Source organism: Gallus gallus, chromosome 4 (genome assembly GCF_016699485.2).
Source record: "Gallus gallus isolate bGalGal1 chromosome 4, bGalGal1.mat.broiler.GRCg7b, whole genome shotgun sequence".
NCBI lineage: Eukaryota > Metazoa > Chordata > Aves > Galliformes > Phasianidae > Gallus > Gallus gallus.
The window spans coordinates 78579324-78603767 of NC_052535.1; the positions used below are offsets into that span (position 1 = coordinate 78579324).

Below are 24444 nucleotides of genomic sequence, written 5' to 3' on the forward strand. Positions count from 1 at the left end.
AGTTTGAGTGGTTTGTATTAAAAAAGACATGTTTTTCTGCTTTCTGCTGTTACTGAGAGGCTTATTTTTTTCTCATTAATTTTAAGGGTACAGTGAATGCTCTGTTTTTCAGAATTTTATGGAAAAAATAAATATTAAAGAAATTCAGGGGAAAACACTTACATGTCAGAGACCAATACAGTGATTCCTTGGGTCTCCAAAAATTGCATCATCCCACTAATCAGCAGTTTGCACAGGTCTGTAACCCACAATTTTCACCAAGAGTTTCCAAGCACTGTGGCCTTTTATTTTGATGTCTACAAATACCTTGGTCTTGCAAGGGCCAGTATGTCAAACCCTGAAGTGGTTCAAGTTTTGTCTGTTTCAATTACTTCCTTGGTAGTTCCCAGATCTCCTTTGAAGCCACTGTAGAATAAAATAATAAAAAAAAACATGCCATCACATTAGTTATGTTCCATCCTTTGTTGCCAAGATAGTTTCAACAGTATGTTATATACTTCACTCTGCTGTACAGGAGCTATAAATTTCAATTTTCTTAGGACACTTGGATGAAAATCCTCCCTTGATGATTTGTCAAAGTTCATTTGAAAGTTCATTTTTATTATTTAGTCTGCCTTATATTTTTTTATTTAATGTGCCAGTGTTTGTGCTCTTTTAGTCTGTATCTATTTGAAAAGTGTTTTCATTAAAATTAAATATTCTTCCTTAGACCTCCATTTAGCTAAGGCAGAATTTTCATGCTCTTTTACTTTCCCTTCTGAGTTGTCAGTTGATGTCTCTATAGTTTTTATTTCACCCTTTTTAAACTCTCCCTTTACATTTCGTTTTTACATGTTCTGTCATTATTAAATCATTTCTATGTATTCAGTGTTACTTGCAAAGGTATTTCTGGAGTATATCATACCACTTATGGTCTCTGTTGCAAAGTGCTTCTTCCATGGCGTCTCCATTGACAGGTCTTAGTGCCTTTTTTTTGGGAATACATGACCAACTGTTTATCATTTTTAAAGAATAAACAGAAAAATTCCTTAAAAAAAACCAGTAGTTCATATTTTCTAAAAAATTGATCTCTACGACAGCTTCCCCGTGAATCTTCCACCTCTTTACAGAAGTACTTATGTCTTTGTATTTGGAAAACTACATTAAGTATCAAAAGGGTCACTGGAAAATCAGAGAAGTTGATACCAACATTGAACAGAAGTATTGAGAAGTTTGATGATAAAATTATTGGTGAGGATTGCAGATGCCACCCAGTCTGCAGCTGTTCTCTAGAAAATAGTGCCTAGAGAAGATGACTGTACACAATGCAGGATTTTTTTTGTTCCTTGAAGCCACTTGTAAAGCCCCACATGAATATTTACTCACCTGACATGTTTTCTTGTGCTGGTAGAGGCTTTGTCATGCTACATCTAGGTAGAGGTGACAAAGCCAGAGAAAGCACAATCCTCTGCAGTTATTTGCTTTGATAGGAGCAGTATTTAACCAAGACCCAATTGCACATAGGAAGAGAGAAGGAGTTCAAAAGCATTTAAGACAAGAAAATCTAGGGAACTTAATAGAGATTGAATGTCGCAGAAGTCTATTTTATATACAGGTATTTGTGGTTATCTATAAGACAGACAACAACAGTTATGCTGATTCAGTTACCTGCAGGTCAGAGCTGTAAATGTGTCAATGTTTTTAACCTTTGGCAGACTAAGAAGGCAGCAGGATCAAAGCGGGCAGACTTCCAGCACGGACAGCAGAGCATCCTTGCAGAGCCATGGGAAGCTTCAAGATGGACGTAACAACAACTTGCTTGGACATGGCTGCACAAGAGGCTGCAGCAGCTAGTGAGCTACAGCTCCACACAGGCTTTCATCTGGGGGTGAGGAAGGATCCTCTCCCATATGCCTTCACACTTGCCCCTTGGATACCAAGTAATCAGTCCTCCTGCAGGATTGGCAGCTGAGGGCAAGCCCACAGAGAAACTGGCTGAAAACTTCCATCTAAGACTGTTCTTCTGACTCTGCCACTGGAAAAAAAGCAACCATCAACAACAAAACACAGTTTTATAAGTAAGTTTGACTTTCCTTTTCAAAATCCTGGAAGAAAACTTGAAACAATTCACTAGGCAGCCTCTCAAATATTGCCATGTTTCTGGCCGCTTGCAAGAGACAAGTTGCACTGGGGCCAGCTTTATCTAGACGGCTTTACACTATCCTCTCCATCTCCATTAATTGAAATGATCCAATATTGAATTTCGTGGAACTGCTAGGCACAGCTGTTTCCAAACATCTGCTGTTGGGTTTATAACAGATGTACATGATGTAAATACATGATTGTAGTGTCAAATAGGATAAACACTGAATAATTTCATTTAACTACCTGAAGGCCATTGGCAATGTTGCACCGTGAATGTCTTCATTTTGTTCTTTAACTTCATGCATTCTGCTTTGTAGTAAGAGATGTGACCCTGGCCAAGTCAAAGTATTGCTAGTGACTTTTGTGGATGCAGGATCAGACACATCAGCAGTGTTTCATAAATATGACAAAGACAGGTCTTTATAGGCTGACTGAACCTGAGCTGAAAAGCAGCTTAGTAAGGAGAGCTAAAAACATGAAGAATTCACTCAGATTCATAGTTAGATGTTATAAAATGTGAAGAAATCTGTTTCCATGGATCTATTCTGGATAAGAACTGTCTTGAATAGAAAGAAAAATACGTTATCCTTTGGTATTGATTACATGAAATCTCTCTCTCTCTCTCTCTTTTTTTTAATTAAAAAAGGAAAAGCATCCACAATTCCATATATTTAACACATTTATGATATTTTACAACTTGTACATCCACATTTTGATAATAAATGCATGCTCGTTCTGTCCAATTGTGTTTTCCTTTTTAAGAGTTATGTAAGCAAATTTCATTTCAAATTTTTTAAGACATAATTTAAGGCTTTGGAACTGATAGGCATTTTATTTGTAATAACCTATTTTTACTGTATTGTTTCCATTTTATCTTTTACAAAACAAAGTTCTTTGTAATCAAGTAGATTTTAAACTTTGGTTTCACATTATATGTAATTTTTGTCAAAGTTTTTTTCACAAAATACAGATTTTTATTGCTCCATGAAATGATATGGTGTTCCTATCAACAACAGAGACGTTTACCAAAGCAGTAAGGTGAAGATTTTACATCTGTTATAAGCATAGTGTGGATTTACTTGCTTAATTTTGGCACAGACTGAAATCATAGGATCAAACATAAGGGTAGAGATTCTTTGGTCTTAAAGAGGAAAGTTTTCATTGTCCAGAAAAAACTGTTTCATGAGCATCACTTCTTATAACGATCAATTTAATTATTAATATTTATTTCACTTTGGAAGTTCCAGAGTGGGTAACATTTTATATAACATCTGGTAAAACCTATTTCTCTTTTTCATTTAAAATGTATTGTGATCTTTGATCTCAATCCTAGAAAGAAATGAAATATTTTATGTAAGTAATCCTAAACAAATTAACAGCACTTCTCATTTGCAGGATCCATGCTGTAACAGATATTACAGATTAAAGCCATGAAGCTTTAAGAGGTAAGGTCAGAAATACATGAAGCATGAAAAGTTCCTGAGATGTCACTCACGAGGATGTCAGTCTGCATCTGCACTGTGGAACTCCTCGTATTGGGCTGCAGTGTTTGCTAACAGACACCCACCCACCAAGGAGCCTGTTTATTGAACAAGTCCTGATCCACAGCCTTTAAAATACAAGAATTTCATCAATGACACATTAAAATCTGAGGGTTTTTCCTGCAGGTAGAATTCAATTAGCAGCAGGAGTCTTTTGAACATTTGCAGTTTGATCTGGCTGGCTGCAGGGGACTTTTGCCAATGCTTCATTAAGCTGTTTTTGAGATGAGTTGGTTATTTGATAGATGGCATCTCCTTGAATGTGTTTGTAGAGTATTATGCACGAATGCAAGCCCACTCAAACATGTTAATTTCACAGTTGTCACCACATGGTCATTTCTCAAACAACTTTACTACTTGAAAAAAAGTCATGACACTGATGCTCAGGTGTATCCAGAGCCCATGGCACTTCCACTGACTGCAAGCTGAACCTTACATTGCATATAAATGTCTTCATCTACTTACTGTGCAGGTCAGCAAATGCTCTTCCCTACACACTGTGGTGATCCAGTGCACTTTTCATCTTTCCATTCTAACATAGCTATAAAGAACTGCCCTACCATGAGAGGCACCGATAATGGTGCAGCAGAAGAGATCTTGTTCTTAGCTTTGCAAGAATCAGTGACTAGAAGGAAAGTCACACAGCTTGGGAATAATGCTGAGAAGATCTGGGATGGGGTTTGTCTCCTTAAACTTCAGACTTGAACAAAATGCACATGCCTGGTGCTCAGTTAGCCAGATGTAGTCTCAAAGAAATAAAGAAGAATTAAATAAAAAGATGCTTGTAGGATGTGGTGCCTTTGGTCTGTCTTGACTGTCTCCTTCAGCAGATGGATCTCCCTGTAGCGCTGCCTCCATGGGGTATAAAGTCAGTGTACACAGGCAGTTCATATACAGATACATACACAGTACACTGACAGTTAGATGAACCGTGTTTGTTATGGCATAGGCATTTTGTGGAGATGTAGTCTCATCATTATGAGAAAATAGGAATGATTGCGGTCATTTCAGCAGCAGTAAGAATGAGCCATTTAAACAGTTTCCATCCTTACATGGAAAAGTAGTATTTTATACCAAAACAGACACTTGCGGTGAGTGCTGCCTTGCTTTTCCAGCAGAAATGAAAACAGAGAAGGCAACCCAAATAAATGGGGAAGGTTTTTACAAAATATTTCGTGAGACAGAAGGGTAAAACAAAGTGTAGAAGCCATAAAATCAAAAGAAACACCTTGGGACTAATTTATTCTGTATGGCTTTATTGCCTTGTAAAAAACAGCCAGTGATCCTAACTCCCAAAGTCTCTTTTTGTTTCTTGCCATTATTTCAAGGGTAAAATATTTTTTTCTTATTTCTCTTCCAGGGAAGAGAGAGGGAAGTCTAACACAACTGGAAAAGCAATTTGTTGCTACAACTTTTTATTGCAATGCCACTTGCTCTGCAGTGTTACAGTTCTGCTCACACACGCACATTTCCACAGCATCTCTCTACCATAAACTCTGCCAGATTTACCTTCTGTTCAGTTTGCTCCTTCTACACTGTGAATTAAATATTGGCACAGCACTGTAAATGTTTAATTACCAACCGTCAGAAATACAAATAGCTCTTTTTATCTGTAGTCTTGACAAAATGATTAATGAAATACATCCAAAAGTTTTTAATGTAGATTTTTTGGAGGTGTGAGGGATAGTAATAGATCTTCGTACACTATTTGCATGAAAGTACTTAATAGAGGAAATACTATGCAGCAATCCATCTATCTGATCCATCAATTTAGGTGTTTTCTGCTTGCAGGAATAGGTGATCACAATTCAAAACAGATTTCTAGCAGCTTAAGCTAAACCTAAATACTGGTATATTGGGATGCAAAGTGACTGGCTGAATGAGATCCAAAGAGTTGTTCTGCTTTCCAGTTGGGTAACTACACCAACACTTGCATATGAAAAAGTATTTAGCAGCACAGGAAGAGCTTGGAGGTTTTGGTTCATTTACAGCTGTGGTGGGTGTTGGAAAGCAAACAGATATTCCAAGTGCCTTCATGTAGAAAGCAAACAACAACAACAACAGCCAGGTATACTCTTGAGCCTCTTGTGCTAATATCTGCCTTGACAGTAGACCTGGAACAAATGACTGCCCTGCACAAAATCACTATTATTTGTATATCTGGCTCAGATTTCACCCATAGCTCAAAAGGCTCCTGACTACAAGAAAGAGAAGGCAAGGCTCCGCCTGCTTGCAGTGATGGGCTGTTCAGACTCTGGCTTCGTTATGTAGCAAAAGGAAAAACAGCTCGTGGTAGCTGCTGGAACCAAAAGCACCACCCTTACTAGAGAAAACAGACATTATTATTTCCTATGCCGCCATTGCAGCTCAGTCCCTCAGCACACGCTGCCAACAGGCTCTGAAGTAAATTCAGCATGAGGAATAGCGCAAAGCTTGTTCAGATCCTTCTGGCAGCACACAAATACCTCCATGCTAGACTGGTGTGATTTTTAAATAAGAGCTTTGCAGTTCATCTGAAGAGCATATTCTTAGAGAAACAACTATTTTCTTATGCACATTGTGCTTAATCACCTTAGCTTCCATCAGAGTAGTTACTTCCGTTTATTTTAATGACTAGATCAACTACTCTCTGGCCAGCAGGGAGAAACATTTTGATATTTTTAGCATTCATTTAGCAATGTAAATTAGCTTGCTATAATCATGTTTGCGAGAAAACACACAGTACAATCAGGACCATAATAATGACTGATATTAGCTGTGCTCCATACATCAATGAACTTGGCTCAGATACACAAACTCCTTTTTGGTAATTTTTAATTGGGAAGGTTGAATGTATCTAATCAATTGGAATAATTTCTAACAAAATAGCCACACAGTTCTCTTGAGTCCTCCCAGGCACTCAAAATCATAACGTAGGACAGAAAAAGTTGTTGTTCAGACTGGAAACAAGTCAGTTATAAACAACAAAGTAAGGATATCAAAACTCTGCAGCATTCAATTCTCATTAAGAGAAATAGGACTAAAATGAATCCTAAAATAAAAGTCCTCCTAAAATTTATGCCCATAATTATAGAATTAGGTAAAAATCAGTGTTCTCTGAAACCAATTACCTGAATAGATTTATTCATAGACACTTCCATAGGCAAAAATATTTTGGAACTTGAGCTCTAGAGAATGCTTTGCATCTTACTTTTTCCACTGATTTGATATGTGTTATATTTGTCTGAAAATTTTCCCACAGTGATTATTCTGTACTCAAAAAATCCCTTTTGGAAGAGCACTATATAATTTAATTAGTAGTTATAACTTTGCTATACAATTCTGTAGCGAGGATAGTATTGTGCAGTCAAGGAGCTAAGATATTGAAGAAATTTCTGGATGATTAATAACTAAAGAGGGAACAATTAAAGTCTTGAGCCCTATCACAATGAACGTCATATCCATACAATAAGGTGGGTCAGACACTACTGCAAGGAATTTAGATTTTGAACTGGATTTATAAGATATAACTTGAAGACAGAGATAAACTGGAGAATTCATTGCTCAGGGAAGGAGGTAACAGTAAAATCAACCTATTAAATGTAATGAGCAGCCCTGTAATGCAGATTTATGGATTTTTCTCCTCCATTAAATTATATGCACAATCTCCTTTAAGGCCATAAGTTTTCCATTTAATTTGAAAGCTGAATTATATAATCTTGGAGAGAAGGGAAAGGGCTGAGGGAGCAGAGAGGAGGCAGAGTCAGTGGCAGTGACACTGTCAGAGCTGTCATTAGTCCTCTGCCCAGCTTGGGCCAACAGGAGAACAAAAGATTCGTTTCAGGGCACAGAAAATCTCTGCAATTGCAGAATCAAACTAAAGCGACCTGCGAAGATGTGAACTGAAGAACTACGTGAAGAGGGTGAGAGCCACCCTCAGAGATGGATTATTCCTGGTGAGATGCAGCACAGTATCCATACAGACATGTCGTACAGCCACTGCCCTTCAGCGGGAATGTACTCCTTATGAGAGGTAACTCACTGAGTTTTAATCTTCCTTCCCATCCCAAAGACGCTCCCTAACAGAAACCCAGCAGCAGATGTCATGCCTATAAGTAGGAAAGCAAGCCTGTCTGCAGGATACCAGATGCTATCACCATCAGGACTAAGCAAGCCCTGCACTTTTGTACTGTCGTGCCTTGTTTCTCTCGTCATCTTCCTCTACATTTTCCTCACTCAGTGCAACTCACTTGGCTCCTTCCTCTCCTCTGACAGCAGCTGTCAATGTCCAAGCTTCCCCAGCACTCTACTCTTCCCGGCTGGCTCTAACAGCTTCCCCACCATATGCCTGGATGAGACTTCTGGAAGAGCATTCACAGGCAGGACCACTGTTACCTAAATTCATTTTCCATGTCAGCTGAGGCATTGATGCCGATGTGCCATCATCCTGCCCCTCACATGCTCACCCTTTCCCCTTACAAGCATTTTTGGTGGAAGAGATTGCACATACTTAAAGGTCTACAAACGCTGCCTTTCCTAGGGCCTGGCAGGGATATTCACTCCACAGGTGTTCCTTTGGTGACATCCGCATGCAAACACTGTAGTAAAAAATCAGTCACCACTGAGCACCATTCTGACTGACACAGACCAAGCACAGTCCTGCCCAACAGAGCTCCAAGACATACATACCACCTCCTTCTCCCACCTGTGAGCCACTCAGACTAAAGACAAAGACTGTAACAGACCTACACTGTTACTGTTAAGATGAGTCACAAACTCCTGGAATTAAAGTTCCTGGAAGTACTGATAGCCTGTTGCAAGCCCACTGAGTACACTGGTCAGAGTGATTCAGAGGCTTATCTCATTCTTCTGACTTCAGTACAGGGCTTTAATTTTCCATTTTTCAGAGAGATGCACTATAATATTGAACGTCTAATAAAAAAAAAAGAAATAAAAAGAAAGAACACTAAATAGAACAAGACAACCTGCAATGCAACACTTATTTTGAAGAGATTCCTAAAATATGTTTTCACCATCTCATCAACACAGCCATTTGAATAAGCAAAGTAGTTTTCTTGTAAGAAGTACACAGTTATTCAATCCAGATAGACAAATGCCCTGAAGATACATAACTGATGGTGTGTTCTCCTTACTGCATTACTAACTTCCATAGAATGGCTTAGATTGGAAGGGACCTTAAAGACCATCCAGTTCCAATCCCCTGCCATAGACATGGATGCCTCAAATCAGGCTGTCCAGGGCCCCATCCAACCCAGCCTTGAATGCTTCCAAGGACAGTGCATCCACAACCTCTCTGGACAGCCTATGCCAGTGCCTCACCACACTCTGAATAAAGAACTTCTTCCTAACACCTAACCTAAATCTTCTCCCTTTTTAGTTTTAAGCCATTCCTCCTTATCACTATCTTCCAACATAAAAAGTTGATTTCCCTCATGTTATAAGCTCTCCTCAGTGACAGGCACGCATCATTCTGAAGGCAAAGGCCTCTGTTGCCCTCAACCAGAAAGGGAATTGGGTTCAGATCCCCGAATTCAGAGTAGAGGAGTCAGGCACCACGAGGTGACCAGTATGATAATACAAACATTCCCCTCGTAACATGAAACCACAAACACCCTCCTGTCACTTGGCTTTTAATCTTTCCACGCAAATGAAACTCTCCACATCTGTAAGATGTTGTGCTACCCATCTCTGAAAAAATCCTCTCTGATCCAAATTATTATTTTTTTTAATTTAAAGGACAGTAAATTATTCATGCAAATCTGCATTATCGTTTTAAAATGTGTGAACTTATTGGTATTTCATACAATCACATTCTTCATACCACTCTACAGTCTTAGGAAGAGGGGTTTTCTTAAACAGTTAAGGATGTAATTACTTATTTATTAGTATTGATATGCATTGAACACCTATTTGCACAACAAAGCCATGAGATATGCTGTTCCATGGTTTTAGCTCTTTTGTGCTACAATAATGCATATAACTCCCTGAGCTTGCTCCTTTTAATGTGTCAATACTTACTTTCACCTTCTGCCTTGGCATACCATCATATTTTGTTAGTAGGATCAAAAATATTGGCTTATTGAGCCTCGGTATCTGTACCAAGTGTATATCTCAGTTTTCCTTGAAGAGCATACATATGTATGAACGTATTAATTGACTGCATTTTTCACCTTGAAGAAAAAGGAGAATTTATGGAGCTAACTAAGAATAATAGATCAAAACTTTTCCATTAGCATACTTTATATAAAACTTTTCACATTTCCCATCAACTGCTCATCAGTTCATTGAAAACATTATGAGATAAAAAACGTTTAATCTGCTAAAAATATGCTTCTATATTTGTTGGAGATATTTTCTAAAACCCCACCTATAGAAACAGCGCAGTGATCCCCGGGATCTTTTACAAAGTGATATACTCATTATGCAGAACATACATATTAATGTATAATGAAATGGGTCAACTGTGGGAGATGCATCTTATTTAACCTGCCTCATGCTCAGTAACAGGTCTAGAAAGTCCATCTCTTTGCAAGTGACAAGTCAGAATGCATAGGTATAGGAAAATATTTGCAGCATAAAAAGCAGATTTTTCCTGTCAGTGGGTGGCAGGAACCTCAATCTTCAAAGCTAAATAGTGCACCTAAATATGATGAGACACAATGCAAATAGCTGCAAGTGTGTTTGAAAAAAACTTCCTCACTCTCTCCAGGGATTTGAGATTTGTGTATTTTCTGCTGGAAAAAGATAGAAAATGCATTTAGAGTGGGTTGGAGAGAAAGGAGGAGTTATTCTAGGAGACAGAAAATAAACTCTGGCCCAGCATTTGGAATTTGATCCTGCTTAAATGTTAAGTCTTATATCTTCCTAAATAATGGTACTTTCCTTGACATAAGGCAAGACCAGGAATAACAAACTTTTAAATATATTTAATAGAATCATAGAATGGCCTGGGTTGAAAAGGACCACAAGGATCATCCAGTTTCAATCCCCCTGCTATGTGCAGGGTCACCAACCAGTAGACCAGGCTGCCCAGAGCCACATCCAGCCTGGCCTTGAATGCTTCCAGCAATAGGGCATCCACAGCCTCCTTGGGCAACCTGTTCCAGTGTGTCACCACCCTCTGTGTGAGAAACTTCCTCCTAATATCTAACCTAAACCTCCCATGCCTCAGTTTAAAACCATTCCCCTTGTCCCATCACTACCCACCCTCGTAAACAGACATTTCCCTTCCTGTTTATATGCTTCCTTCAAGTACTGGAAGGCCACAATGAGGTCTCCCCAGAGCCTTCTCTTCTCCAAGCTAAACAAGCCCAGTTCCCTCAACCTCAACATAGGAGAGGTGCTCCAGCCCTCAGATCATCTTAGTGGCCCTCCTCTGGACCCGCTCCAAGAGCTCCACATCCTTTCTGCACTGGGGGCCCCAGGCCTGGACACAGTACTCCAGATGGGGCCTCACAAGAGCCATGTAGAGGGGCACAATCACCTCCCTCTCCCTGCTGGCCACCCCTTTTTTAATGCAACCCAGAACACAGTTGGCCTTCTGGGCTGCAAGTGCACTGTGCTGGCTCATGTCTAGCTTCTCATCTACCAGGACCCCCAAGTCCTTCTCCACAGGGCTGCCCTCAAGGAGATCTTCCCCCAGTTTGTATAAATACCTGGGATTGCCATGAAGGGAAACACCCTGCACTTGGCGTTATTGAATCTCATCAGGTTTTCGTGGGCCCACTTCTCCAGCCTGGCCAGGTCCCTCTGGATGGCTTCCCTTCCTTCCAATGTATCAACTGCACCACTCAGCTTGGTGTCATCCGCAAACTTGCTGAGGGTGCACTCGATGCCTAAGAAGCATAAAACACTCCCTTCCAGGAGGCTCTCTTTTTTTTTTCCCAGTCTCTGAAACAAAAATAGAATTCAAAATTAACAGAACAGTATTATAGTCCTCAACTGGGGGAAGGGAGGGAGGAAGCTATTAAATATGGGAAACTGTTACACAGAAGATTGTAGAGGTCAATTCAAACAAAACTAAATATATGCTATACAAGTTTTGCATTTATGGTACTTGCCCTCAAGCTACAGGAACAAAAGTAATTGCTATTTATTCTGTATTCATACGAAAGGTTTCAAACTCTAACCCCTGAGAGACTGGAAACCTTCTCAGTCCATCTTTGATAAAATAAGAATTAATTACATTTCAAACATCAGCTTTGATGTATTTCAGATATTTTTCTTTCACTGTAGCTGAAAAAAAATTATTTTCCCTGACTAATCTTACTGTTTTGCTTTTTCTATTTCACTATTCCATTCGTTGACAAACATATTTTAGGCAATTAAGACTTTTTTTTTTCCAAAATACATTTAAAAACACCTACATCCTTCTTTTAATGCATACTAGAAATCAGGCTTTTGAATGTATAATATGCAGAATGCAACTACTTCAAGTGATTCCTGTTGTTGCATGAAAGATTTGTTATACTTGAGAGGGAATATTTTTAAACAGAAAACACAGATAGAAAGAGTTGTTCATTAACACTCACGTATAACTTTATTTTGCCAAAAGGACAGAAGTTTGTACCACAAGGGAAGACAAAGGATACATAGCTAAGAAAATTCATTCTGTTTGCAGTGAGAACAATTTGGCAAGTCAACGCCATTCAGCCATCCTGTAAAAGCAAAGTTATGGATGCATGGCGGGTCTACAGCAAGGAGCACTACACCTCTTGCACTTTAATCAACAAATCACGTTCCCTGAAAAGGTGCCTTGAAGTATGCAAAGGAAGATCCTAGTGCCATTACATCCATTTCCATAGGATGATGAAAGCAGCCACACAAACGTCAGCTGAAGAAATTTCTCTTAGTTTCAAAGTAAAAGGTAAAAGTGGCCAAATGGAAAACTATCAAAACATTTTCTTCTGACACATTCTTTGTAACATTCATGACTGATGTTCACCCTGTTAAAAAGCCATCAGAGCATGCTAGAAAAGAGGAAAAGAGTCCCTTCTCAGAAACACTGTAAATATAAACATCTATAAGAAAGCTGAAAAGTAATGAAAAACCCCTTTTCTTACTGTTAAATATGAAAAGATCTTCAGACAAATGTTATACTGTTTTGCCTACCTCTTCATATTTTCATTAACTTCTTTCTTGCTCCAATTTTTTATTGCAGTGATTATCTAGAATACGGCATGTCAGCTTTACTATTAATGCAGTTTCAGATTTTTCCATACCTCCCTTGCTTAGAATTCAATTCTTAGAACAAAGACAGAGAACTTCATAGTGTTTTACTCACCTTTAAAATAGCTGTCTTCATCTCTAACATTGCTCTCACCTGCTGTCCTCACTGCACAGCTGCAAGCAGTTAGAAAGATTCGTTATAGCCCAAAGATCAGACTTCTATGTAAAGGCACAGCCCAAATACACATATAGTCTAATTCCAAATTTATGCTGCCTACAGAACAGGATGAAAATAAGGCTATGTACTTTACAGCAGCAGCAGCTGCTGCTATAAGGAGTTCTCTGGATGTTGCCTTGCCCTATGTCTTATGATGGTTGTTTTGTACCCAATAAAACCAAGTTGCTACCAACAGCCTGGGTGGAAAGGGTGAAGGACACAGAGTGCCTGGTGGTCTCAGTGATGACATGATTCACTGGTGTGTTGCATTTGACTTAGTAAAATACTAAGACTGAAATAAAAATGGTGTGTGATATCAAAACATTTTTTGTTATGAGATTCATTAAATGTGAATGCTGTGTTTGTGAACAGAGGGATGGGCTGGTATCAGTGGAGTATGAGGAAAAATGTTGGGCTGTGGGCTGAAGCTGAAGAAGAGCTGAAGAAGTCTGGGCAGAAAAGCTGAGTCTGGAAACAGGGAAAAAGATAACAAAGGAAAGATTGTGAGTCTACAAAAGGAGACTGAGATTGAAATTGTGGTTTGGTCACAGTCAGCCAAAAGACATGCAAAAGCTGGGACTGTTGGCAGAACTCAGGCAGGGAGAAGCAGCATGAATGCAGGAACCCAGGGGTGAGTATGTGAGAAGAGAAGTACAAGGAACAAGTGTAGGGGGAGACCTGGGATGAAGATGAGCTTGACAGGGTGGAACAAAGCAGACTTCTGAGGAGTGGATGGATGAGTTGGAGCCCAGTGTGCTGTACTCCCTTCCAGAGGTGGGAAATAAAGGAAAACAGCTAGTGGGGCCAAAGGACTACGTAAAAGACCCAACGTCCCCAGACTTGCTGACGAAACATGAGTGCAAATAAGATAATGTATGATTAAAGCTCCTAGTAAAACACTATTTCAAAAACATTATTGATTTCCTTTCTGGGACCAGAAGGTACATTTGTTCACTTTGAAACAACCAAAGCTTTCTCACAGCAGGAACTTCTTGGTTCCTCCAAAAGTGCAGAGCAGGAAAGCTGATACCCCACTGGCTGCCAGGAAGCAGGGAGGCAGGGAAGGAGCTGGCAGGAAGGATCCTTTGGACCCTTTGTGAAAACAAAGGTATTCCTTGGAACCTATGGATTTCTGCAAATATTTTTTTCTAACACAACACTCTGCCTTAAAAATTTCCTACCAGTTCAAAACAAGAAAGAAACCCTGGTTTTCTGGCTTTTTGACAGAGGTAGTGATTTACACACAGAAATAGTATTACAAGATGGCTATGGTAAAAAAGCCAAAAGTTAGAGAATGCCAGAAGATGTGCTGGCACAAAAGCTTGCAAAAAGCAGATGGAAAACCCAAAGGCAATTTAGCAGAGTCAGTGTAAAAGTTCTGAATTTCTTTATTTTTTTAAACAGCAACAATTTATTTTCAGTTTGATTTTGTGTCTTCTGTGGGGGATTGCTTAATGGCCAGCAATTTCTTAAGTATATTATATAAGCAATTGCTTATATTACCCAAATAACGAGGAAAGCAGCATAGCAGACTTACAGTAACAAAGGTTTTTTGTTCCTCGGTAGGATTCAGAGGAGAGCAGGATGTAATAATGCTCCTTTACACTTCCAGCATCTCTCTGTCTTCTCATTTGTTTGTCAGGGGTGGCGCTTCAGTAAAAGTCATGGGAAATGCACCCATAGAGAAAATTTTCCTCTGCATGTGGTTAATGGCCTTTCCTCGAACATGGATAAGAACTGTCCGCAGGCAGAGGAGAGCACTGAAGAAGTATTTCTCCCTGATTGCTTGGAACAGAGCCACTTTCACCTTGGAAGTAAGATTTTAAAAGGAAATATCTCATGTGAGGAGTAGAGGGAAGATGTCTCTCTGCCCTGCAGGTCAGTGCTACAGAGTCTGAATGAGAAATACATTTTCTTTGAATCCGGAGGTTTTCGGAGCCTACCAGAAATCTGTCAAAGCCACTCATTGCTCAGGTTGAGCACTGGGAATAGTTTGCATCCTAAATCCCCTGGGTACACATTAGGTATAAATACAAAAAGGAAAAAAGAAATTGAGCTTGCTTGCCTCTGTGAAGACTGGATGCTCTTCTTTCATTTATTTATTTGTATGCATCATTTCAACAGTCAGTATCTGATCTCAAAAAGCCCAGCAGAAGTCACTCATGAAAGCCAGCAATTCCCAGACGGCAAATGCCACGGAACAACGACATTGGTGCTCTGTAGTAGACAAACACTACACTTCATTAAAGAGCATTGGTGGGAAAGGTGGGAAACCACACCCATGTGGAAATGAATGATTGATGGAGAGCAATTTGAAATTATTTTCCTGTGAGCAGCCACCAAACAATACAGATGAGCTGTTCAGTGCCTCCTGCTCTGAGCTGCGTGGCCTCACTTTAGCACTGTGTGCAAGTTTGGGCACCACTACATAAAAAGTACATAAAGCTATTAGAGAGCATCCAAAGGAGGGCTAAGAAGATGGAGAAGGGTCAAGGGGGCAAGATGTGGGAGGAGAGGCTGAGGTCCCTTGCTTTGTTTGGCCCAAAGCAGAGAATGCTGAGGGGAGGCCTCATTTCAGCTACAGCTTCTCACAGGGAGTGGAGCAGGAGTGTGCCAACACATGTCCAAGCAGTAGGCAACAGCTTTTGCACAAGAAAGCTAATAGATAAATAATAGGGAAAAGCTAAGGACAGCAATAAGACCAGAAGCCTTCACATCTAGCTGAATAAATCATCTATTTCTTTTGCACGCAATAAAAATCAGATGTGGAGAGGGACCCATTTTACCTCTTCTAACAGGGTGGTGATTAGAGCAGGCATCCTGAGACGTAAAAAACCTGGGTTTGTGTCTGCCTAAACCTGAGGGAGATGTTGAACTTTCTGAATGACTGCTGTGTAACAGAAGGTAAGATGTGTCTTCTCTTCAGACTATGCTTTGAAAGGAAAATATAAATAAACAAATAGAGCTGATGCTGATCATTTTAGCTCTTTGGAAGAGGGTGTAGGGTGCTATTCTTGACATTTTGCTAGGATCAGCTTTTAAGATAGCATGGATTGTTTGAATCACACAGTTCTAGTAAGTTCATTCATGAGATATAACAGATTAAGAGGATAGTTTTGTTCCTTGACTCCTTCCAAACAATGCATCCATGGCACTGTTGACTTCTCCTAGCTTATTAGGGTCAATGGGAGTTTAAAGTTCTATCTATCTGACATATTCTGCTGATAATGTCCCCTTTCAACAAGAATTAAAATTCAGTGATCATTGAAGATCTTTTGATATTTACAGCAAAAGAGTGTATCATAAAGCCATAGGAAGACCAGAATTTCACCCTCCTTATTCTATTACAATAGAGATGTAGGAGATGATGATCTGGTGTCTAATGAGAAATTGGAAATAGGTAAAGAAAGAATACTACTTCTTGGAATGGTAGGTGTCAAGTTATCACACTTCTTGAAATATAAATGTGTCACATTCTAATAATATTCATACCTATACAGGTCTCACTGGAATTAATTATGTATTAACCTTTTATTTCATTGAAAATAAATTCACAATCTCTCTTTTTTTTCCCCTATAAATAAAGATTAAAATGTGGAGGTGAAAACCAACTACAGAAATTTACAGCAGCCTATGGCAGATATAATGCTCCTGAATTAAACACCTTTGTTGCAGAAGAAATTCTAAGAAATTTCTAGCAATACAGAGACAGATTTGTAAATCTGAAGTAAGTTAGTTTATTCTTATTTAAAAAAAATAGTAATTCATATCTCCATTGTTAAAGAAAAACTTTTTTTTTTTTTTCTTGAACAAGGAAAATTAAACTGAGGCAAAGTTCAGTGTCTGCAGGGCATTTCAAAATTCAAGACAAAAAAAAATAATTGAAATTGAAGAATATCTCATAGACTGCGAATAATGGCTAGATAATTTTATAGCTAGTTCTTGTACGTAATCTCTATAGCTCCTAAGCTCCAACTCTTGTAATGGTATTTTACGTGTTTAGCCTGCTGAGCTTCAATTACCTGTTTTATTTTTAGAAATGTCAGCAGTGGTCCACAGGTTCCCCAAGCACCTACATATTTGAAAAAATAGGCTCAGTTTCCGCAACCCACTCCTTCAAGCTCCTTCTGAACCAACTCATGACTGCAACAAGTCGGCCTTGTGTTACGGCAAATTTGCCCTCAGGTCAGCCCTATTAAATTACAAACGCAGGAGCTGTGTTACACACAACCTTACAACAAACATGCGGAAAGGGCTGGTATTAGATTAAGTCATCAACCAAACAATTTATTTGGAACATGCATAGGAGAAGCACAGCAGCACTTTATGCGCTTTAAGTTTGTTTTGTTGTTGTTGCTGATGTTGTTGTTTTTTAATCTAATCTGCCAAAAAAAACACTGGAATGTAATAAAAGGAATGTCACAAATAGTGTTGTTATCCCCCAAAGCCTTATCTGCTATGTATATATCAACAGCTGGTATTTTTGTGGTTTGTAACACTTTTGTTAAGGAATCTGCTAGAGGTGCTACCCAAATCTGCAGCACTTTTATGCCCTCAGCTGTGGAGTCAGATAACAGAACCTTAGCCCAAGATGACTGACAGCGAGAGGAGCTGCTGTTTTCTACATATTAATTGGTAATACATATTTATGCCTATGTATGGAATGCCAGCATTTGCATTTTGGGCCCTGTTAGTCTGGAAGTTTGTCATTATTCACACTTGATTTTTCAAAAATGACTTGCTTGCTGTTATATACCACACCATTTCAGCCACAACTTATTTTCTGAGGACTTCAGAATGTGAGAAGGGAACAAATTAGCTTTCAGTTGTATCACAAATCAGAACATCTCTTAATTGTTCATTTCAGGAACACCTCAGTCTGTATGGAGTTAATAGAAAAATAATGTGCTAAAGATCTGGACTTAGTAGTGTGTGTCAAAGCTATGCAGATGGTATGTGGAGACCTGAAGGAAAGAAAGAATGGCACAAATGAAAATATGGACCTGGAGATCCAGTCTTCATCTGATCCCACAGTAACCATTAATAGCGAGAACTGCTCCACTGGGCGTTATCATCTCTCCTTCCATGACTGATATTGCTGCTAGCAATTCCTGAGTATATCTCATGACTGTTTTAGGAATATTTATCCAGCAACACTTGCTTATACCCCACATTGTTTGCCTCCCTCTGGAACCCTAACCAGTTTTTGAAAGGTGGAACTGAGAAGAACATTTATATTAGTAAAAACTTTTTCAATGGGTATGAGTACAGTAATGGAGTCATTCAACTGAACTAGGAAAATGAAATAAATTCACAGTAATGTTATAGGCTATTTCGTGGGAATGTTACGATGCTTTATAAGTGACATCTCATTCAATATCCTAGGGGAAAAAAAAAAGTTCATTGCTCTGCAAACAAAATAAACAAAAAGAAAAGTGCTGATAATATACCTTTGTCCATGACCCGTAGAAACAAAGAGGTAAAATAAGCATGAGGGCACAGCTACTATATGGCATTTCTTATTCATATACAAAACTCAATTTACATGGTGTGTTGCCGCAGAAAATGAATTATTAGAGAATTATTTATCACTGCAGGAAATCTTAACAACATTAGGATGCATAAGCAGTAGCAAAATACAGTAGCTTGCCCTGCAATATTCACTTCAAGAAAAGAATGTTAACAGTCTGACATTGCCAACGCTTTTGGATCCCTGGAGAAAATAAAATTATATTAATGCACTACTCTGTCATTTTGGAAGCTAAGCTGCACTTCCTAATTAACTGCAAACATTAAGTAGAAAATACATGACAGGTGTCAAAATATTTTAATCTTTTATATATTAGAGGTGAAGATGAATGGATAAATTCTGACAAGTTAAGAAAGTATATATATATATCTATATAATAAGAATTATATATATCTATATATATCTTTTATATATATATACATATATATATATAAAAAATAAGAAAAGAGGGAAAAATGGTCCATGTGTTAAAGCACTCAGCTGTTACTTTGTTCCCAACTCTACCAGGAGCTCCTTGTTTGACCTTCAGCAAACAGGCTTGTCATCCGCTTTGCTGGGTGCTAGACCAGACCTTTAATGCCTCCGCTCTCCCTCCATAAAAGAAGGATAATTCTTCCCTGGAGAGCAGTTGTGAGGATGAATGGAGAGAGGTTTAGATGTCGTGGTGCTAAGTGCCCTACAAAAACAAACTGCTGCAAGATAAAACTTGTGCTCACTCAGCAAAAAGTTGGGAGGTATTTTTCAAAGTGATATTTTCATTATTTATTAGGAAGAAGAGAAAATTTTGCTTCTGTTTTCAATTAGCAGTAGAGCAGATGAAATAACCAGCAAGGAGTGAACTGTGAGTGGTGCCATGCCATGCCAGGACTCATTCACAGCTCTCCTTTTGGCAGCCCATGTGCAGTCCCAAGAACACAAAGCTGGAGCTGGTGATGGATGGTCTGCAGAAAAGATTTGCTTTGAAGGGCCTTGGCATGCTATTATTCATGTCCTAAGCCAACTCCTTCTTGTACAAAATAGATGAAATTATGTGCTTCTTAACAGCCAGATCTGTGGAACTTTTTGCAAAAGGATGTTGCAAGTGCTTAAAGTTTACACAAACATAGGAGTGGAAGAAATAGATGAAAAATAAAAGCAATCAAAATATAGAAAATGCATCTAGATGCCATAGAGAGAAAAAAAAGTTGCAAGCTGTGAAAGGATGAAACCTGTTTGCCCATCTGGTGCTTTTCACTTGGCAGTAACTTATGATACTGCTGGGGATGAGACCCTTGGAGGAACCAGCTCAAGTCTTAAGGCATTTCACAATAAATGTGCCAGTACACACAATTCCCTGTTGCCAAGACCTAAAACCACAACTGGCTGAGAGGAGAGAATTCAAGGTGACACAGTTCCATCCTCCAAATGCTGAGGCTGCGTTAGGAGCAGAACCACGCCAGGAACTTTACCAGAGACCTTCCTCCTCCAAATGGAAGGCACCACCCCAATGGGTGCACTTCTCCCTCCTCTAAAGCAAGCAGTCCACATTCCTGAAGTTGTCCTCTCCCTGGAAATAAGGGCCCAGAGAGTCCTTTTTTCTCACATCAGTAGGAAAACTGGATATTTATTTTGGAACAAATATGATTATCTGCAGAGGAACATTTCCTTTTCACGGAGGAAAATGCTGCCACGGTAAATCAGAACAACTGCACATCTCATGCTGTACCTCTTGACTTGTATTTCTCCAGGGTATCAGATTTACCTCAGGAGCAAGGATAACAAATGTGTGACCTAAAACCACTCTTGGTACTTACTAGCCAAATGACTGATTCTGCTTTCAGCTCACAAACGGAGGAATAGTAGAAAACTTCAGGAAAAAAGATGGATAGCCATCAGAAACTCAGGCTCTTGTAGCTCCCTGTGTGTGTTTGCTCATCCATTAGCAGTGTTCAGCATGTCCTGTATATGAGACTCCACTCAGAGAAAAAGCAGTGCCTTTGGATTGAAACATGCTTCAGCTGCAAGCCAAACATTTTAATGGCAGGTTTTTGCTACAGGTGAAAGAGACTGCAGTTTAATTACACATATTTCAAAGTGTATTTTCCTCTTTTAATTCCAGTAAGAGTACAGTAATTCTATTCACTCCCTGACCTGATGATGTCTTCAGAAAAGCTTTTGGTCTTATGCCATGTTCAAGGGAGGATGTGGGAGCCATACTGCCTGCACGGGCACTGGAGTGTACAGAAGAGTTTGGACAGGGCAAAGCTTCCAGAGGGCAGGGCCATCTGTGTCAGTGACCATGTGGCAACTCCTTCCAGAAAGGCTGCAGTGGAGTACAGCCTCCCACCCTTGGCCAGGGTTCGGGTGTACAATGTGCAGGAAGGAGAATCTCCTGTAAAAGCTGTAAAAAAAAACCATGTAGATAATTTGTCCCCCGGCTTGCAAATGTTGCCAAACACAGAATCTCTTATGACTGCCTCTGAACATGCATATCCTGCGTCTACTAAAGCACTTGAGAAGCGTTTAAAAAAAGGCCTGCAGACCTTTCTTTCACTTTACATTTATTCTGCGTTTTCTCAAGGCAAAAAAGGAGCACACTTTCTCTACCAGCTGGAGTACACTGTTAATTTTGGTAAAGGAGAGAGATCCAGACAGAGCTACAAAAATGTACAAGTACTATCCAAGGTTCAGGGATATGAATGCAGACATCTTGGTATGAGCACCATAGCAACAACCTGCATTATATCTTTTTAAATAAATAAGGAAGGAGAGGAAAATGGTTAAAGCTTTTGAAATGTGGAAGTCAAAGTGGAAGTCAATTAGACAATGCTGTTTACATCTTTACCTTCAGCTATAGTGAGGAATTCTTTTCAATGTAAAGTACATTTATATGTCAGTTTTTATAACATCATTGAAGTATTTAGTTGTCTCTTTAGGGACAAGGGAAGAACTAGAGTTGCTGCTGCTCCTTGAGGCTGATTCTGCTTCCTCAAAGGCAAAACGAGAGGAAATAACAGCAAAGAGGCTCAGTTTGTGTCCAGATCTTTCTTCCCCTTTCCCTTCCTCCTGCATTTCTTCTCTTCTGTTTTGCCTCCCTTTACCTTCCTCCCTTTTTCTTTCTCCTTCTCTTTCTCTTTCTCCTCTTCCTTTCTTTATTTTCTTACCTCTTTGTTTCCTGGGCAGAAACCCAAAGGAGATGGATGCTCCACCCCATGTCCGTGCAAGGAAGGAACAAGAAGTGAAACAAGGGCCACAGAACTGACAGAGAGCCCTGTGAGGCCCAGGATGAAGGTGTCAGGCCCTGCCTCAGATGTCCACTCCTTGTTTCAGTCCTCAAGGAGGATCAGAGCAATGATGTATCTGTGGTAGCAGCGAGGAACCCCACATAGTCCCATAGACGAGCTCGCTCCTGCTGGTCACTGGTCTTCTTCCTCCTTGGGGTAAAACATGTGGCCTAGCAGCCCCAGCTGCCAGGCAAAGGGAATGGTCCAAGTCAACGAATTGGTTGGACCATCAGATCATCTAGTCCAACTGTCAACTCATCCCTACCATGCCTACTAAACCATGTCTCTCAGTGCCACATCTTTACTATCTTCAGGGACGGTGACTCCACCACCTCCCTGGGCAGCCTGTTCCAATGCCTCACCACTCCTCCTGAAGAGAAATTTTTCCTATTATTCATCCTGAACCTCCCCTGGTGCAATTTAAGGCCCTTACTTCTCATACTATCACCAGTTAAAGTCCCACAGCAGGGGCAGCAAGAAGACCCATTTCTAACCCAGGCACCTGAGTTTCGAGATAATGTTCCCTCTGGAATCTTTGTGGAAAAAAATCAAAATTTTCTTCAAGGAGAAGGAACAAGAATAGCTATTTTCCAATCAGCTACAATCAACAGTTAAGATTATAGTAATTTAAATATCATTATTTCACGTTATTAATAGCACCAGCATTTCAGACAAAACATGAAGTGAATAATCTGAGACAATGTAAGCAATAATCATGAACTCAAGTCTTCCCAATGCAGTGCTTCCACTTCCAGACGAAGACACACATTTGTACTTGAGAACTGTCACCCAAAATTGAGCCCCGGGTCACATCTTCCTGCACCTTTTGTGTTCCCAGCATGCTGGTTGCACACCTCCAAATGGCTCCATCCACACCTGAGAATTTTTGATCTGACTTGATCTCCATTTAACCCCTTGGCAGCCTGAGCAGATTTCTATCCAGGAGAGGAAAGAAAGGAACTCACACCCTATGTATACTTTTCACAGCACAGATTTCAAAGGAATGGTGCTGGCAGAACAGGCTTGGTAGTCCTTAGTGCCACACTAACTTCTTTGCAATCATCTATTTGATTTTTGTTGTTGTTCATTTTTAGCTTTAGCTTCATGATGGCATAGAAAGTAAAGTGCTTTTGAAATGTATTTTTTTTTTCAAGAAGTAATTGAAATGATGTCAGTAATAGAAATGGGATTTTTTAATGACCACTTTGCAACACCTGAAATGAAATTGAGTTCCAGTTCCTCATTTAAAATGTTTTCCTCTCTCAATAAAAGAAGCAATGGCGTTCTCAGGAGTCATACATTTCTCACTGCCATTTTCTCCTCAGCTGCTCTCGCTGTCCTTTGTGCTCAGGGAGAAAATGTCAGCAGGTCTTTGGGGAGGGGTGGCATCACCTCCCCATGGCTGTGGCTCACTGAACAAATGCTGAAAAGGACCACACTGGATCTGCCTATTCTATGCTTCATTTTCCTTCCTACTAAGTGGCAGTAGAAATACTTCTTTACCAGGTTTATTCAAGACAAATATTGGGGGAATGGAAGCAATGCAAAGTTTGTGTTACTGAAACAGAAAGAATTGCTTTTTAAAAGAACGAAGATCACTCAAAGCGAGTAAAAAAGATACAAATTATGCTTTATGTACGGGCCCAAAATATATGGTATCAGAGCAGTGATTGTCAATACAGCTGCAATTCCCTGTACCCTCCTCAGTAATAGCAGACAGTCCACACACAAAGGAGGATTTAAGCACTAACTCACTGTATCTGCGGTGGGACTCAAACACCAATGGAAAGATAGAGAAGGATGAATTGAGAAGAAACAAATTTCAGGCCTAAGCATATTTTTTTCCAGTTACAACACAGAAATCATGCACAGATGTATTTATTTATTCTGTTTATATGCTTATGTTATAGTAAAAAGAGAAAATTAAAGGGAAAAAAAAGCAGAGAATGGAAACATACGCATCCTCAACAGAGCTTCAAGGGGTACCAAGTAAGACATATCTTTTGACATCAGTGGATCAACGCTCAAGATCTAGCTCTAAGTGCAGTTTCACAGATGTGTAACATAACTTCACTGTTTCATAAGAGGCACACACATACTTGGCTTGCTGGCTATTTAATTCAAGCCTCAGGAAAAACTTGGGGAAAAAAAAAAACATCATAAAGTTTCCTCTTGGGGCTGACAGAAAGACAGCCACAGATATGACTGACACTTTTAATTTCTGTAACACAATTGCATGGCACATGAGTAACAACTTGCATTTCAGACAGTGCAGCAGCAGGTCCTGGACATGGTGACATCATCTTTTACAAAAAGGCCCCACAGATTTCTTATGTCAGTAATACAGCAGTGCACCCCAGCCAAATCCATCTCCAAAGCAGCCTTTGAGGCTCTGCAGATATTAACTGAATTATTAACTTGTACTAACTGAAAGGAGCTTAATGATTTGTTGGTGTTCATTTGATAAAGGCAGTCTACAGCAATGAAACCAACACTCACACTCAGAGCACACCTGATTGCATCTGAGCCCTGCAGCATCCCAAGCTTTTGGCCCCTAATGTCCTTTGGTCCTTGTGCAGGGGCTGGACTCAGCACCCCAAG

General features: G+C 39.6%; 1 protein-coding gene across 1 annotated transcript in view; it reads left to right on the forward strand.

The window, feature by feature from the left end:
* The window catches only part of STK32B (serine/threonine kinase 32B), a 147440-nt gene extending 144573 nt beyond the window's left edge, over window positions 1-2867 (forward strand). The window contains exon 12 of the mRNA XM_420796.7: window positions 1695-2867. Coding sequence (XP_420796.2) covers window positions 1695-1833 — 139 coding nt within the window. The 3' untranslated portion in view covers window positions 1834-2867. The remainder of the gene's footprint in view (window positions 1-1694) is intronic.
* Window positions 2868-24444: the final 21577 nt, after the last annotated feature.